Raw genomic sequence first — 15,654 nt, 5'->3', positions numbered from 1 at the left:
TATGAAAAGTGTGTGTTTGGTTTATCAGTAACTGACTCTCAATTGTCACTGTGGAAGGTATGTTAATTGCTTGGATCATTAAGACAATGCTAAATAATAGCATTTTCTTATAATTCACATATATATGTTACTGAAAAGCCAGAAAAATAATTACATATGTTGATCTAAATGTAAACTATAGCTTTTCAGTTAAAAAAAGAAACAGATTCTTTATAACTAATAATATGGATCAAAGAAAAATATGTTTCCCTTTTCTTTTTAGTAATGCAGTATGGGAAAGGCAAATCGTGTTATTACAGGTTCCTGACCAAAGGGCAGCAGTGGATATGGCTCCAGACTCATTACTACATCACGTACCACCAGTGGAATTCAAGGCCGGAGTTCATTGTCTGTACTCACACTGTAGTAAGGTAATGCTCTTTGAGAATTCGAAAGTTTAGTAACATCCTAGAATAATTTTGGCAAGGTAATTTTTACACATAATTTGTTAATAAACTACAAAGTGATCTCTTTTTTTAAAATACGTTCTTCAGTATATTGTTGAATTTGCTTCTAGCCACTACATAGAAATATACTGTAGGTATAGTGCAGATTCAGTGCTTGACATAAACCTTAGACTTTACAGCAGAAGTTTTAACTGTCATTCGTGTACCACAGTCAACATGTAAAAGGAAAGCTGAGGTAGACAAGCATACGCTTCCTTTATTTATTTCCTCTTAATTTTAGTACTGTGTAGTTAAGTTATCATTTATAATAGTTTTATCATTTACAGGAGCATATAAAACTTGAAGATACCTAGAAAAATGCTGATATATATATATTTTAGGAGCGTAGAAAATAGTCTAGAATTAGTGGTGAGAAAATGAGACATGGCAAACCCTGAATGGTTACTGCTCTACGGCATTTTAAACCAATGATCGAGCACTAACTTGACTTTTTTTTGTTTGTAGTTATGCAGAAGTTAGGGCTGAAAGACGACGAGAGCTGGGCATTGAAGAGTCTCTTCCTGAGACAGCTGCTGACAAAGTATGTTTCTTATAGTTTATAAAAATCATTTATTTCAGGGACTAGCAGTTGGTATAATGGTTATGTCACTGGACTCCCATGTAGTCTACCATGGTTCGAGTCCCATACCCAGTGGCTTAAACTCATGCCAGGTGCATATGTGTGTGTGCCCAAGATCCCAAGAGGAGAATGGAGGAGAAGGGATTGTGGCGTGGCCATCCCCTTTGGGGGGGTGATTTCTCACTTTCTGTCTCTCTCTGTCTGGCAAGCTCATGTGCCCTGTAGCAAAAAACCTCTTCAAAAAAATAAATAAATAAAATCATTTATTTCTTCCCGATGAAGGACAAGACTCAATTATCTGACAGGGAAATTATTTTTTCAAATATATAATTTTCTCACTTGTGACAAGGATGTGATTACACTTTGCTGTTAACTTATATTTTTAATTTACTATTTTAAAATCTAATCTGCTTCTAAAATAAGATCGAAGGTCCTGCCCATTAGCAGTAGTTAGTTGAAATATGTATCTGATCTCATGGGGACCAGCAGGTGGCATGGTGGTTAGGGTACTGGACACTCCCACATTGTCAACCACTGTTCAAGTTCCAGACCTGGTGGCTTTCTTTCTCTCTGGCCAAATGAAAATAAATGGTGAATAAATAAAATTAAAATAATTTTAAAAAGAGAGAAATATATATCTGATCTCAGATTAAAACTACCAATTATTAAATGCTTGTAGTGCACTGACTCTAAGAGTTTTAATATGAATTATGAAATGTGATTTACTCCTTTACACATCTTTATCTGGTAGGCATATCCCTATTCTGCTGAAATGGGATTGTGGCATGACCACGCTCTTTGAGGGGTGCTTCCTCACTTTGCCGCTGTCTCTGATAAAAGTACATGCTGTCTGGCAAATTAGAAAATAAAAAAGAAAATAGTGCAACTGAGATTACAAGGCAGGAAAAAAACCCTCCCCTGAAGACATATGATTGAGAAGTTATCATGAGAATTTGAACTCTGGTCATATCAGGTAGAAGTGTAGTGTATTGGTTGGGAACAGCAGGTGGTGTGGTGTAATGGTTACATTGCAGTACTCCCACGTAGTCGACCATAGTTTGAGTCCCAGACCCTGTGGCTTAAAACTCACACTGATTGTATGTGCATGTATGCCCAAGATCCCAAAAGGAGAATGGGGAATAAGGGATTGCTGCATGGCCATCCCCCTGAACGGGGATATTTTGCTTTCTGTGTGTCTATCACTCTCTGTCTCTCTGGCAAGCACATGAACCCTATAACAAAAATATCTCTTTAAAAAATCTATTTTTTTAATCTGTCACTATAAAACAAATTACTCCAAAAGTTAGTAATGTAAAACAACACACACTTACTATCTCATAATTAATGTGAGTCAAGAATCCAGACAGGACCAGCAGGTGGCATAATGATTATATTGCTGGACTTCCACATGGTTCGAGTCCTGGACCCAGCAGCTTGAAACTTATGCTGGACACTTGTTATAGGTTCCCAAAAGCCCAAGAGGAGACTGGAGGAGAAGGGATTGTGGCATAGCCATCCTCTCTTGGGTGGGGCGGTGATTTCTTGCTTTTTATCTCTGTCTTTCTGGCAAGTGCACGTGCCCTATAGCAACAACCTTTCTAAAGAAAAGAAAACAAAAAATCCAGGCATAGGGTAGCTTTACTCTCTGCTTTAGGATTTGCCTTGAAACTCCAGTTAAGGTATTGGTGAGGGCCACTCATCTCAAGGGTCATCTGAGGTGGACTGTGTTTCCACATCACTCAGTGGTTGCTGGCTTGATTCCATTCCTCAAGGCAGTTGGACTGCGGGCCTTGGTTCCTTGTGGGCTAATGGCTGGAGGCCACCCTCACTTTCTTTCTAGGTGACCCTTGCCATCAGAGCAAGCATGCAAGAAGATCCAGTCTGATGGAAGTCCTGGTCTCTTGTCAGCTAATCACAGAAGTAATAGACCATTTTTTGTGTCGGTTCTAAGCATTGAAGGAAATCACCAGGTCCAGCCTACATTAGAGGGGAGAGATTATACAAGGGCATGAATACCAGGAAGTAGGCATCAACTGTGAGTCACGGTAGAAGTTGCCTACCTGGGACCGGCAGATAGCGTAATGGTTACACTGCTGGACTCCCACATGGCCGACTGTAGTTCGAGTCATGGACCTGGAAGCTTGAAACTCACGTCAGGCACATGTGCATGCATGCCCAAAATCCTGAGAGGAGAAGGGATTGCGGTGTGGCCATCCTCCCTGGGGGGTGATTTCTTGCTTTCTGACTGTCTCTCCAGCAAGCACATTTGCCCTATAGCAAAAACTTCTCTTAAAAAAATAAAAACGAAGAAGTTGCCTACCCATAAGTATATGTGGCCTGCAGAAAACTGGAATGAAACCATATTAGGAGTGAGTGAAATTGGCAGCATGCCAGGGGACAGCATAGGGATGATCGTTCAGCCAGTTTAACAAAGCTTATTCAGTACTCTCAGTGTGCCAGGCGTGACTTTAATGCTGAGAATACAGCTCTGAATTACAGAAATAAGCTCCCTACTGTCACAAATCCCATGTGAAAGCACCTTCCTGAAGAATCTTATGTTTAGAGGAAGAGGATCAGTATGTTTTAGTAAAAGAAATTCTTTTCTGAGAAAAGTGCTTGAAGTTTCCAAGGTTCATTGATGGTGGCAGTTATAAAACTGATATGGGAGGCCAACAGGTGGCGTGGTGGTTAAGGTGTTGGATTCCCACATGGCTGGCTGTGGTCTGAATCTTCGACCCAGCAGCTTGAAAGTCATGCCAGGTGTGTGTGCATGCATACTTAAAATCCCAAGAGGAGAATGGAGAAGAAGGGATTGTGGTATAGCCATCCCCCGAGGGGTGATTTCTCACTTTCCCTCTCTCTCTGTCTCTCCAGCAAACACATGCATCCTATGGCAAAAAACCTTTAAAAAAAAAAATTGAAATGGACTGGCTCTGTGGCCTAGTTTTTTAAGGCAGCCGGATGCCACATGACTGCACAGTTCAAATTCTGGACCCAGTGACTTAAGAAACATGCCAGATGCATATGCGTGCATTCACAAAATCCTGAAAGGAGGGAGACATGGAAGAGAAGGGATTGTGGCGACCATCCCCCATGGGAGGTGCTTTCTTCTCTTCCTCTCTCCCTGCCTCTCTCTGGCAAGTGGACGTACCTACTAGCCAAAAAGAAATGATACCGAGATCGTTTGTCCTTGTTTCTGTTCTCGCTCCAGTATTCATTCCTTAGTAAAGCCACTTATTCTTTCTACTAAAATATACTCCCAACTATGTCTATTTTTCACCATATTTATTATTGCCACCATGATCCACCTGGAGTTTAGGAAAGAGGTTTATCTAAGATACTTTTGAGAAATCTCAGTGTATAGATAGATAGTCTTAAAGTCAGGAATCTTGATGGAATCACCAAGTGAATGGGTGTCAACAGAGGGTAATAAGATGCCCAAGGACTGGGACCAGCAGATGGTGTAATGGTTATACTGCTGGATTCCCGAATAGTCAACCGCAGTTCAAGTCCTGAACCTGGCAGTTTAAACTCACACCGGGCGCATGTGTAAGTGTGCCCAAAATCCCGGGAGGAGAATGGACAAGAAGGGATTGCAGCGTGGCCATCCTCCCAGGGAGTGAATTTTTGCTGTCTTTCTGTTTCTCTGGTGAATGCATGTGTCCTACAGCACAAATCTCTCTTAAAAAAAAACTGACTAAGGATTAATGCTTTGGGCATTCAACATTAAGAGATGAGGGAGACAGGAAAACGCAGCCCAGAGGAGACCAAGGAGGAACAGTTAGGAGAGGCAAGAATAAAACCAGGAAATGAAGTGATCCTAGGAACTGAGAAGAGAAAGTGTGTCAGTGAGGAGTAAATGGCCGGCTTTGTCAGACTGAGCTGAAGTAGGTCAGACGAGATGAATGCCAGTGCTCGCAGGTAGGTGGATCCAGCACTGGGAGAAGGTCTCGGTTAAATAGGGTCCAAAGTGACCAGCCAAGAGGCAGCTGGGGAGGAGAGTCCAGAGATTTGAGAGAAGAAGTACTAAGTGGTTGTAGGAGAGTAGGGGTGTGACTGCTGCAGGAATTCAGGGACTGCTCGGTGGTGGAATAAGAGCCCTTTGAGGTCCTTGGTCATTAACGTGAGAACAGTCGCCATGTTGTGTTCAGCCGTGTTCAGCTATGCAGGAGCTGACACAAACTAGGTGGAAAACTGGATCTAGCCAGCATTGGCTAAACCGTTCAGAGGTGAGGTTGATAATACAGAATGTCATCAAAAGAAATGTGGTGAAGGGAGATGAGAGCTAAGGGAGTGATTACAATGAACCATGAACGTAAGTTGGGTAAGTTGGTAACGACAGTGTGGTTGTGAAGATGTGGTAGTCAATGTAGTAGGGGTTCCACTAGAACTAGGAGGTTGTAGGACTGAACTCACTAAAGGGAATGGGTAGGAATGTGGTAGATGGTGGGCAAGTAGATGTTTGAGATTACGGACAGTTTATTCTAAAAATGAATGAATGAGAACAGCGGGGCACCAGGCTCTTCGGAGGAGAACTCAAGGGAAGAGAGGTTGCAGCGTTGGATGTAGCACTGCATCTGCCTTGGGATTGAGAAGTAACGAAGGGAATACTGACCAGGAGCTGACGTGACTCAGGGCCTTTGTGAGGGCGGACCCCACGGTCCCCAGCACGACTGGAACAAGAGATAGCGAGTTAAGGGGCATCCAGGTGGCAGGTTGGTTAAGGCGGCTGGATCCCCCACATGGCTGACCGCAGTTTGAGTCCTGGACCTGGCAGCTTGAAAACATGCTGCGGGGCCTGCAGTTGTGTGGTTAAGGCACTGGACTACCACGCGACTGACTGCTATTTGAATCCCAGACCCAGTGGCTTGAAAATTATGCCAGGCATATGTGCATGTGTCCCCAAAACCCCAGAAGGAGAATGGAGAAGGGATTGTGGCATGGCCATCCCCCAGCAGTAATGCCGTCTCCCTTTCTCTTCTCCCTCTCTCTGTCTCCGGCAGATGCTCATATCCCACACTGTATTTAAAAAATAAAAGTAATGACTTAATACAGTGTGACAATGTGAGCTTCGCCTCTGCACGTTAGGGAGAAGGAGGGAGGGAAACGGTCTGAAAACGTTAAGTAGGAGGACTTCTGTGTCACCTCCAGAGCTGTGGTCTGAGGGTTGTATGAGAGAGAACAGCTGCCATCAGAGACCTACAAGGAAAGCGGTATCCTCGGTGAGAGCCAGCGCAGAAATGCTCAGAGATCAGGTCGATCATCCCAGCGCATTTTTACAGACATCGAGGGCAGGTGGAAGGATTTCCAGACTGAGAAGTGGTGGGAGACGGAGACAGCATAGAAGATGTGAGGAGCCACAAGGCAGGGTAGAGGAGAGGGAGAGTTTTCTTTCTCCCTTTATAGCACAAGTAGCTGAGGTTACGTCCATGTATGTGTGTGTACACGTGTGTATATGTGTGTGCATACAGTGATGTGTGACTCCCCCTTTGAGGTAGCTTCCCTACAGTAAGAACAGGAACTTGGGATTTTTTTATTTTCTTAAAAAAGCTCATTTCTTTGGTGAGTGGGCGAGAAACTGCACTACCAGCATGTCCCAGCACCAAGGCCTGTGCGGCCTGCAGCCAGCCCTGGATCACGGGCATGTGCACACCGGGTGTACTCAGGGGGGCCGTCCGGTGTGGCGCTGCTCTGCTGCGCGGGGCATTTCACACTGCTCTGCCGAGTGGCTGCAGGACTTGTTTCTACACTTCTTCCTCCAGAGGGCCTTTGGTGTCCTGGGGAGGGAAAGAATATGGGTGTGTTGGTGTATGTGCTGTGTTAGGTGGGTGGCGCCAGACAGTTGCTCTCATCTGTAACACACGGCTGTCAACTGAAAGAGGAAGACAGGCTTGAGACTAGTAGAAAAGGTAAGGAGTACTTGTGAAGAGTCAGAAAGTGAGCCTGCCAAAAAAAACTTAGCAAGTGAGCTAGAAGGATAGGAAAATGTGGCTTCTTACAGTAGTGTTTTATTTGTACTTTTAGAGACTCTGCAGTGTCTGATGTTGAGTGAGGTTGGAAAAGGTTACTGGTAAGAAGAAGTTCATGGAAAGCTGAGAGGCCAGGCTAGGACAGTAGATGATTTATCTGACAGGATACTGAAGTTCTGGAGAGAGGTCAAAATTAGAGTGAAGAAGGTTTTCAACAGTTGAATGCTGAGTTCCAAGACTGCTTACAGTACCTTGTATAAAAACCGAAATAACATCTTTATTCCTTTTTTTTTTCTTTTGTTTACGGGTGTTCACATGCAAGAGGGAGAGAGAGCAACATTCAGAGGTTGTTTTTCTTCCATTTCTTCATCCTGTCAGGATCCTCAGAACACGCCCACTTGCCTGGCATGCTTTTCAATTCTCTAGGCTGGGACTCAGACCCCACTTGACCAAGTGGCCTCTGGCTTTCTCTGCCCAGGGCTTAACTGCTGCACGATGAGTCCAGCCATGTCATCTTAATTCTATTGTTTCCTTTTTATTTTTTAGTTATTTATTTTTTCAGAGAGGAATTTTTGCTGAAGGGCACTCGTGGTCTCTGGAAAGACACACACACAGAAAACAGGAAGTCACCCCCCAGGGTCAAGGGCCATGCCACAGTCGCTTCTCCATCCTCCTCTCAAGATTTTGAGCATGCACGCACACGCACCTGGCTTGAATTTCAAGCTGCCGGGTCCTGGACTCAAACTGCAGTGGACTATGTGGGAGTCCAGCAACGTAACCATTATGCCATCTGCTGGTCCTGTGTTAACTTTTATTTTTAAAACATTTTCTTTAAAAAAAAAAATGTGTTAAGATACATGTAACATGAAACTTACCATTTCAACAATTTTAAGAGTACAGTTCAGTGTAACCAAGTACATTCACATTGCTATATAGCTCTTGTGTCCAGAATGTTTTCATCTTCCCAAACTGAAACTCCTTGCTAATTGAACAAGTCCCAGTTACCCTGTCCCTCTAGTCTTGACGGTGACCATTCCGTTTTATATTGCCATGATTGTGTCAGAAATAATATTATATATAATATAAAGATATTTTATGTCTATACTGGTTTTGCTCCTCCATTCGTCTGAGTGGATTCTTAGGTTGCTTCTTCTACCTTGTGGCTTTTGTGAATAATGCTTTGAGTGTGGGTGTATGAGTATCTGTTTGAATGACCCTGCTTTCATCCCTTTTTGGGTATAGATGCAGAAGTAAATTGCTGGGCCCTATGGTAATTCTATATTTAGTTTTTTGAAGAACTGCCATATTGTCTATGCCAATTTTACATTCCCATCAGCAGTACATCAGGGTTCCAGTTTCTCTGTGTATGTCATTATTTTCTGTTTGTTTGATAAAAGCCCTCCTTCTGAGTTTGAGGTGGCATCTCATCGTGGGTTTGATTTGTATTTCCCTAATGGTTAATAATGATAAGCACCTTTTCATGTGCTTATTGACCATCCATGTATCTTTGGAAAACTACTGGGTTGTCCATTTTCTATGAAAAATGCGTCATGACTTTCCTGACAGTCTCATATATATATCGTCCTTTGCCCATTTTTTAATTGGATTTATATTTTGATATTGAGTTGTAGGAGTTCTTCATATATAGTGGATAGCCCCATAGCACAGTGGTTAAACACTATGCATTGGGAGCTGGATCTCACTTGGCTGACCACAATTCAAATCCTGGCCCCAGCAGCGTAAAAAAAACATGCTAGGTAGGACCAGCAGATGGCATAATGGTTACATCGCTGGACTCCCATGTAGTCAATCACAGTTCGAGACCTAGACCTGGTAGCTTAAAACTCAAGCTAGGCGCATGTACGCGCATGCCTAAAATCCCAAGAGGAGAATGAAGGAAAAGGGATTGTAGTGTAGCCCTCACTCCTTGGGCGGGGGGGGGTGTGATTTCTCATTTTCTGTCTCTCCAGTGGGAACACACGCCTTATAGCAAAAGTCTCTAGAAAAAAGAAAACATGCTTGGTGTGTGTGCATGTGTGCCAAGTATCCTTACCAGATAGGGAAAAGGAGAAAAGGGGATTGTGGCATGATCATGCCTCATCGAGGTGGGAGGATGGTGCTTTCTCTCTCCCTCTTTCTCTTAAAGCAAGATCACATGCCTTTTGGGCATATATATCAAGGAGTGGGGGATTGTAAATCCTTATTGGTCAATTGAGTTGCAAGTATTTACGTTTTCACTCTGTTGATAGTGTCCTTTGGGGCGAAAGAGTTTATAATTTTGTTTAAATCCAGTTTATTAGCAAATCCAGTGTCCTAAAACTATTTTTTTTTCCTAAGAGTTTAACAATTTTAGCTATTAATGTTTAGGACTTTGATCCACTTTGAGTTCATATTTGTATATGGTGTAAGGTAGAATCCAACTTCGTTCTTTTACTCTTCTAATTTTTTTTAATGATAAGAAACAGTATATGCACACACGAGTTGGAAGGAGGTGGAGAGAAAGTACCCTCGATAGGCTCTTGTGGGGTTGGATTTCCCTTCCCCAACTACCAGCTCTTCAGGGCACCCACACACATGCCCGGTGTGTTGCTCAGGCCAACCCAGCATCTGAGCTACTGCCATCATATGGCTTCCAGCATCACAGGGCACTGTTAATGTTACTGCTGCGCCACAGAGGCTGGGCCTCTTTTGCTCTTTCTTTAAATAAAAAGCAAAGCCAAAATTTTCTGGCTATCATAAATACATTTTTAAAAACTTCTTAATCTCTAAAGAGTTTAAGAGTTTATTCATTTATCTCTTCCATGAAAGAGAGACAGAGAGGCCAGCAGGTAGTATGGTGTTTAAGGCGCTGGACTCCCATGTGTGGACAACCGTAGTTCGAGTTCTGATCCTGGTGGCTTACTTTCTCATTTTCCCTCTCTTTCTTTCTCTCTCTGGTCAAATTAAAAAATAATAATAAATGAAAATAATAATAATATACAAAATTAAGTAAAATGATTTTAAAAGAAATAATAAGAGAAAAAGAGAGAGGTACCCCAGAGGTCTTCAGTGCTGTGACCCACCCCCGTCTCCATCAGTCACGGGCACACGCATGCCCAGAATGCTCAGGGAGATCTAGGACATCAGCCCAGAACCTTTCCCATGTCAGTCATACCGCCGCTGTGCTACTGCTTGGCCTCTGTTTTCATTTCTTTAGCTAATATATACATAGATAATTTTTGTCTTGTTACAGGTAAAAACCAAAAATTTTTTTATTATTAGCGAACAGTATTGCTAGTTTGAGATCTCTGAACTAAACCACAAGAAAACATTTATTTTACTTTGTCTCCTTAGAGTCAAGATTCTGGGTCTGATAATCGTATAAACACAGTCAGTCTCAAGGAAGCATTGGAAAGGTTTGATCACAGCCCAACCCCTTCCGCTTCCTCCCGGAGTTCAAGAAAATCATCTCACACAGCAGTCTCAGACCCTTCCTGTAAGTACCCTCGCTTGAAAGCAGACTTTCTTTAAAGACAGTGCTGCTAAGTGGTTTATGCTTCTGGTGTACGCTTCAGCTTTTTCATCTAATGCTTCTTTGAAATTATGTTTTTACATTTCTGAAACACATTAACCTCTCCAGTAAGTAAGAGGCATATTATTGTTTATCTTTAGCAAAGAACTGAGTTTATCAAGTGGCCTATAAAATATATAGGTGAGAGGCCAGCAGATGGCATAATGGTTACATCTCTGGACTCCCATGTAGTCGAGTGCAGTTCAAGTCCCGAACCCAGCAATTTAAAAGTCACACACATGCATGTGTATGCGTGCATGCCCAAAATCCTGAGAGGAGAATGGAGGGAAAGGGATTGTGGTGTGGCCATCACCCCTGGGTGGGGGAGAGGAGTTGATTTCTCACTTTTTGGTGTCTCTGTCTCTCCAGCAAGCACACATGCCCTGTAGCAAAAATCACTCTTAAAAAAATAAAAACTATAGATAGGTAGATAGACGATAATGTTGATATTGTTTTCAATCACCTCTCAGAAAGAAAGCAGAACTATTTATTCTTTTAAAAAAAAGTAAATGAATAGCCAATAAGTGTTCTTTAAGTTTGTAACAGTTTGCTTTTAAAAGTTTATCTTGGGGCCAGCCAAATGACATAGTGGACATCACTGGACTCCTACATAGCCAACTGCAGTTGAAGTCCTGGACCTGGTGGCCTGAAACTCAACCAGTGCATGTGCCTGTGTGCCCAAGATCCCAGGAGGAAAATGGAGGAGAAGAATAATTTTTCACTTGCTCTTTCACTGTCACTCTCTCTCTCTCCAGCGAGCACAACATGCCTTAAAGCAAAAACCTCTATTAGGAAAAAAATAAAAGATTTATCTTTATGATGCAATCATGATGCATAATTGTCATTAAGTTAGTATTTGGGGGCCCTGGCATGTGGCAGTGGTGATTAAGGACACATAACTCCCACGTGACTGACTGCAATTTGAGTCCCAGACCTGGTGGCTTGCTTTCTCTTTTTCTCTCTCTCTCTCTGTCCCTCTCTGGTCAAATTTAAATAAATATATATAGTTAAATAAAGTAATTCTTTAAAAAAATTAGTATTTCTATATTTAATTATGTTTAATTTATATTTAATTTTATTAGTGTTCTTATATTCAAAGTGTTCTGATTTTATGCATTATTTTGGTCCTTCAAAACTAAAAAGTAATTACAATGAATTACCTTACTGTCACAAACTTCATTTTTAGTGAATGATTTAGAAAGATAACTTAAAAATCACTAGTGAAATGTATTTTGAGGTTAATCTTTGAAGACCGCATTTCATAAAGTACTAAGGTATTCTGTTTTTGTTGATTCGCTTCAGCCACACCAACAAAGATCCCAACAGATACTAGCACTCCTCCCAGACAGCATTTGCCAGCTCATGAAAAGATGGCACAAAGAAGGGCATCATTTAGTAGTCAGGTAAGTACTTCAGTTCATCATCTTGTAGATCAAAACTTATTAAAAAGGAAAAAATGGCCTGGCCTTCAGAAATGTATCAGTTACTACTTTCTGTAAAGATCAGAAAGCTTGTTGAAATAGTACACTTTTTCGTGGTCTTTTATTTTTCCTGTGAAGTGGTTGTCGTAATCATTGGTCCGTTTAAGTATTTTTCAGGTAAAATGTTAGGTTTTTTCCCTTGGTCAGTTGTGAAAAGTTGACAATGGAGAGTCACTTTATATCTGACTTTAAATACCAATCACCTTCAGCTAAGTCCAGCCACTTTTATTGCCAGCTCGTTCAAGCACTGTAGGAAGTGTCTTGGATGCTGAAGATAAATGGGGAGCAGGCCTTTCCAGGGTAGAGTGGGACACAGGTCTGTCCTCGTCTGAGAAAAGTATGAGGCACATTCCAGGTTCGGCAGTAAATGTGTCATGTGAGTGGTTCCGGTGGAGTACTCTTGTATGGGAATGAGCGTCACTTCAGTATTATTTTTATTTTGCTTCTAGTCCATAAATTCCCAGTCTGTTGGTCCATCATTAACACAACCAGTGATGTCTCAAGCTGCAAATTTACCAATTCCACAAGGCATGTCCCAGGTATTTTTGTTTGTTTATTTCAGTTGAATCTTTAGAAATAATAAAATTTTAAAGGTAATATAACTTAAAGTATATATATGAATATACATATATGTTAGTTACAAAGGCAGTGAATCTCAAATGAGGGCATTTAGAATATCTGGATACGTTTTGGATTATAATGATGTGGGTTATCACTGGCCCTTAGTAGATGGGCCAGAGATGCTGACTGTCTTTCAGGCTATGTGTTCGACTTATACAGTGAAGAGTTGTCCTACCTAATATGCCTTAACACACACCTCCCCAGCTGAGATCCCTAATAGACAAGACGATATTGAGGTGAATTCGAGTTTTTCATCTTGTTCTTCTTAACAGATATTGGGAGAATTGTGTAACAGTCGTCATTCTATAGGGTGTTCATTGAGTTCCTTGTTTGTGACAGATATTGCATGAATATCTGATACCTATCCTAAAAGACTGCCACATCTGGAGGAAGCAGTAGATATGTACAGTACCATGTTACACAGTCTGTGCTCGGGTGTGTAGACTGCCACCTCTGGAGGAAGCAGTAGATATGTACGGTACCATGTTACACAGTGTGCTCGGGTGTGTAGACTGCCACAGCTGGAGGAAGCAGTAGATATGTACAGTACCATGTTACACAGTGTGCTCGGTTGTGTAGACTGACGTGTGAGCACATTGCATGGACCTTAATGTAGCCCAAGGAACTAAAGGAAAACAGGAGAATTGGTAACAATAGACAAAAGCAGTATTTTCTAAAAATAACTTTATCTCACATTGTTATTGTTTAAAGAACATAAATTTAAATATGATATGATACTTGGACATATTCTGTAAATGACCTGAATTTTATCATCTTGATTTTCGGCAACATACCATCATGTAAAGGCTTTGTAACAGTGCCCTCCTATATTACAACAGTTTTTAAATACACACTGAGCCCTCACATCCTATGTATTTTGAAGTGTTAATAAAATCTTTATGTAAATGTTTGATAGACATATTTTCACTGTTATTTAATCTCGGGATACTGAATAGGCATTTCTTAACATCACATAGGGATGTTTCCATAGATGAATGCCATGTACTCTATCAGAAGTGTTAGCAAGCGTGCAGGTCTCCTAGTTCATTCACTGATAGTCACACCTTCCCCTCGGGGCTGTGCTTTTATTTTCTATTATCAGCCTTTCATGTTTGTGTCTTCTTATTTGTGTTTAATAGAAACCCTTTAAATGGTGAGAAATGTCATATTTATTTAATGGTATGAGTAACTTCAATTAAAATATGTTTGACACCATATTTCAAATAATGTGAAAAAAGGCATGATGGAGTTGAAGTACGAAATTCGTAGTATTTTCTCAAACCCACCAGCATATATATGGTCTAGTTGTTGTCACCTTCAGTTGCCAGTGTTGGGTACTTTGAAAGGTGATATTCAGTATCTTTAATACAAGCTGGGGTTTTTTTTTTTTTTTTTGGTTTTTTGGGGTTTTTTGGGGGGGAGGTTTTCGCTATAGGGCATGTGCGCTTGCCAGAGAGACATAGAGACATAGAGACAGAAAGCGAGAAATCACCCCCCAGGGGGTATGGTCATGCCACAATCCCTTCTCCTCCATTCTCCTCTTGGGATCTTGGGCACGCACGCACACGCGCCCGGTGTGAGTTTTAAGCCACCGGTTCTGGGACGCGAACCACGGTCGACTACATGGGAGTCCAACGACATAGCCATTATGCTAACTGCTGGTTCCCTTTAATATAAGCTTTTGAAGATACTGTGAGGGCGACGTCTCTCATGTTTAGGTACAGTTCACTGTAAGACTGTTACAAGACAGAACTCCAGTAAAGTGAAACTCTTCTGCTCTTGCACTCTATCGTGTACTGAGTATTTATGGGAGTGATTAGATGCGCCTATATAGACTTAACAGATGAGTCCTCCAATTCACTAAATTACCAGCAGTAGGGAAGTAAGGGCTGCACATGATTCAGGTAAAACAGAGATGTAGGATTGAAAACCCTGGAGTAGAAAAACTTCATGTTTTTACTCATAAATGTACTCATTCATTCCTTATTGCTTAGTCTTGAGAAGGTCTATTAGATTTTTGTAACTTTGGATAATTCTTACTGATAGGCACATGGAGAACATTCTAGGGATGGCAATTTGATAGGAATTGACTCTAAATGCAGGCTGCTTTTTCTTTTGTTAAAGGATAAAAACGAAGCTCAGCAGTTAAAGGACTTTTTCTAGTAAGTGATAGAGCCACCACAAGCACTAAGGTCGCCTACCTGCAGGAAATACTCAGTCAGAAGCAGGCCAGACAAAACATTGTTAAGTTTCTTCTTTTCTCCCATGAGTGAGAGAAGAGAGAGAAACAGCAGCCCTACTAGGGTCTTGATGCCACACTCCACCCCCAGCCAGCCCCCAGCCAGCCCCAGGGTGTGGGAGTGTCATGCTCTAGGACTCAGGATGTCTCCAGATGCAAAAGGAACCTTCCTATGCGGGTCAGCCTTGCCGAGTGTCACATTTTACCACTGCATCACCGTTTGCCTCCACTTACCGTAAACCTGGATGAGGATAATATAAAAAACTACTAACTGGTAATAAGGATTAACTCCTAAAAGAAGTAAAGAGAATTTAAAGAACATAGGAACAGTGACTGTGAAGAATAGCCACTAACTGTTAAGACAGTAACCAGGAACTCTCCAGACCCCTAAACTCCTGTAACCCCACACCAGGCTGAGATTCAGATCTCATCAGGGCAGGCATGACCATATCCAATAGATGATAGAGAGATTAATTGAAATGCCACAAACTAGGACCGGAGAGCAGGAAGCCACCTGCTGGAGCACTGATGAAAGTGCAGGAAGCTGTGACTAGGATGTCATTGCCACTTGCTGGAGAGCTGCCTGCAGAGGTTGCTGATGCGACCTCTGGGAAGCCACCTGCTGGCAGACTGACAGCAAGACAGAAGAGCGCCAGGCCAGGAAGATAGGTGCCTCCTTTTGCAGTGTCTTTCCAGCACCGAGGGCTGATGGGGCTCACTTGATTCCTG

General features: G+C 41.9%; 1 protein-coding gene across 4 annotated transcripts in view; it reads left to right on the top strand.

Moving 5' to 3' along the window:
- The window catches only part of CLOCK (clock circadian regulator), a 125,238-nt gene that overhangs the window by 92,903 nt on the left and 16,681 nt on the right, over positions 1 to 15,654 (top strand). For all 4 annotated transcript variants that reach the window (XM_014583887.2, XM_014583886.2, XM_014583885.2 and 1 more), the window contains 5 exons: positions 263 to 410; positions 951 to 1,026; positions 10,368 to 10,509; positions 11,887 to 11,987; positions 12,515 to 12,604. In XM_014583887.2, coding sequence (XP_014439373.1) covers positions 263 to 410; positions 951 to 1,026; positions 10,368 to 10,509; positions 11,887 to 11,987; positions 12,515 to 12,604 — 557 coding nt within the window. The remainder of the gene's footprint in view (positions 1 to 262; positions 411 to 950; positions 1,027 to 10,367; positions 10,510 to 11,886; positions 11,988 to 12,514; positions 12,605 to 15,654) is intronic.

This window comes from Tupaia chinensis, unplaced genomic scaffold, assembly GCF_000334495.1.
Source record: "Tupaia chinensis unplaced genomic scaffold, TupChi_1.0 Scaffold144982_1, whole genome shotgun sequence".
NCBI classification, from domain to species: domain Eukaryota; kingdom Metazoa; phylum Chordata; class Mammalia; order Scandentia; family Tupaiidae; genus Tupaia; species Tupaia belangeri.
This window is presented reverse-complemented; position numbering and strand designations above follow the sequence as displayed.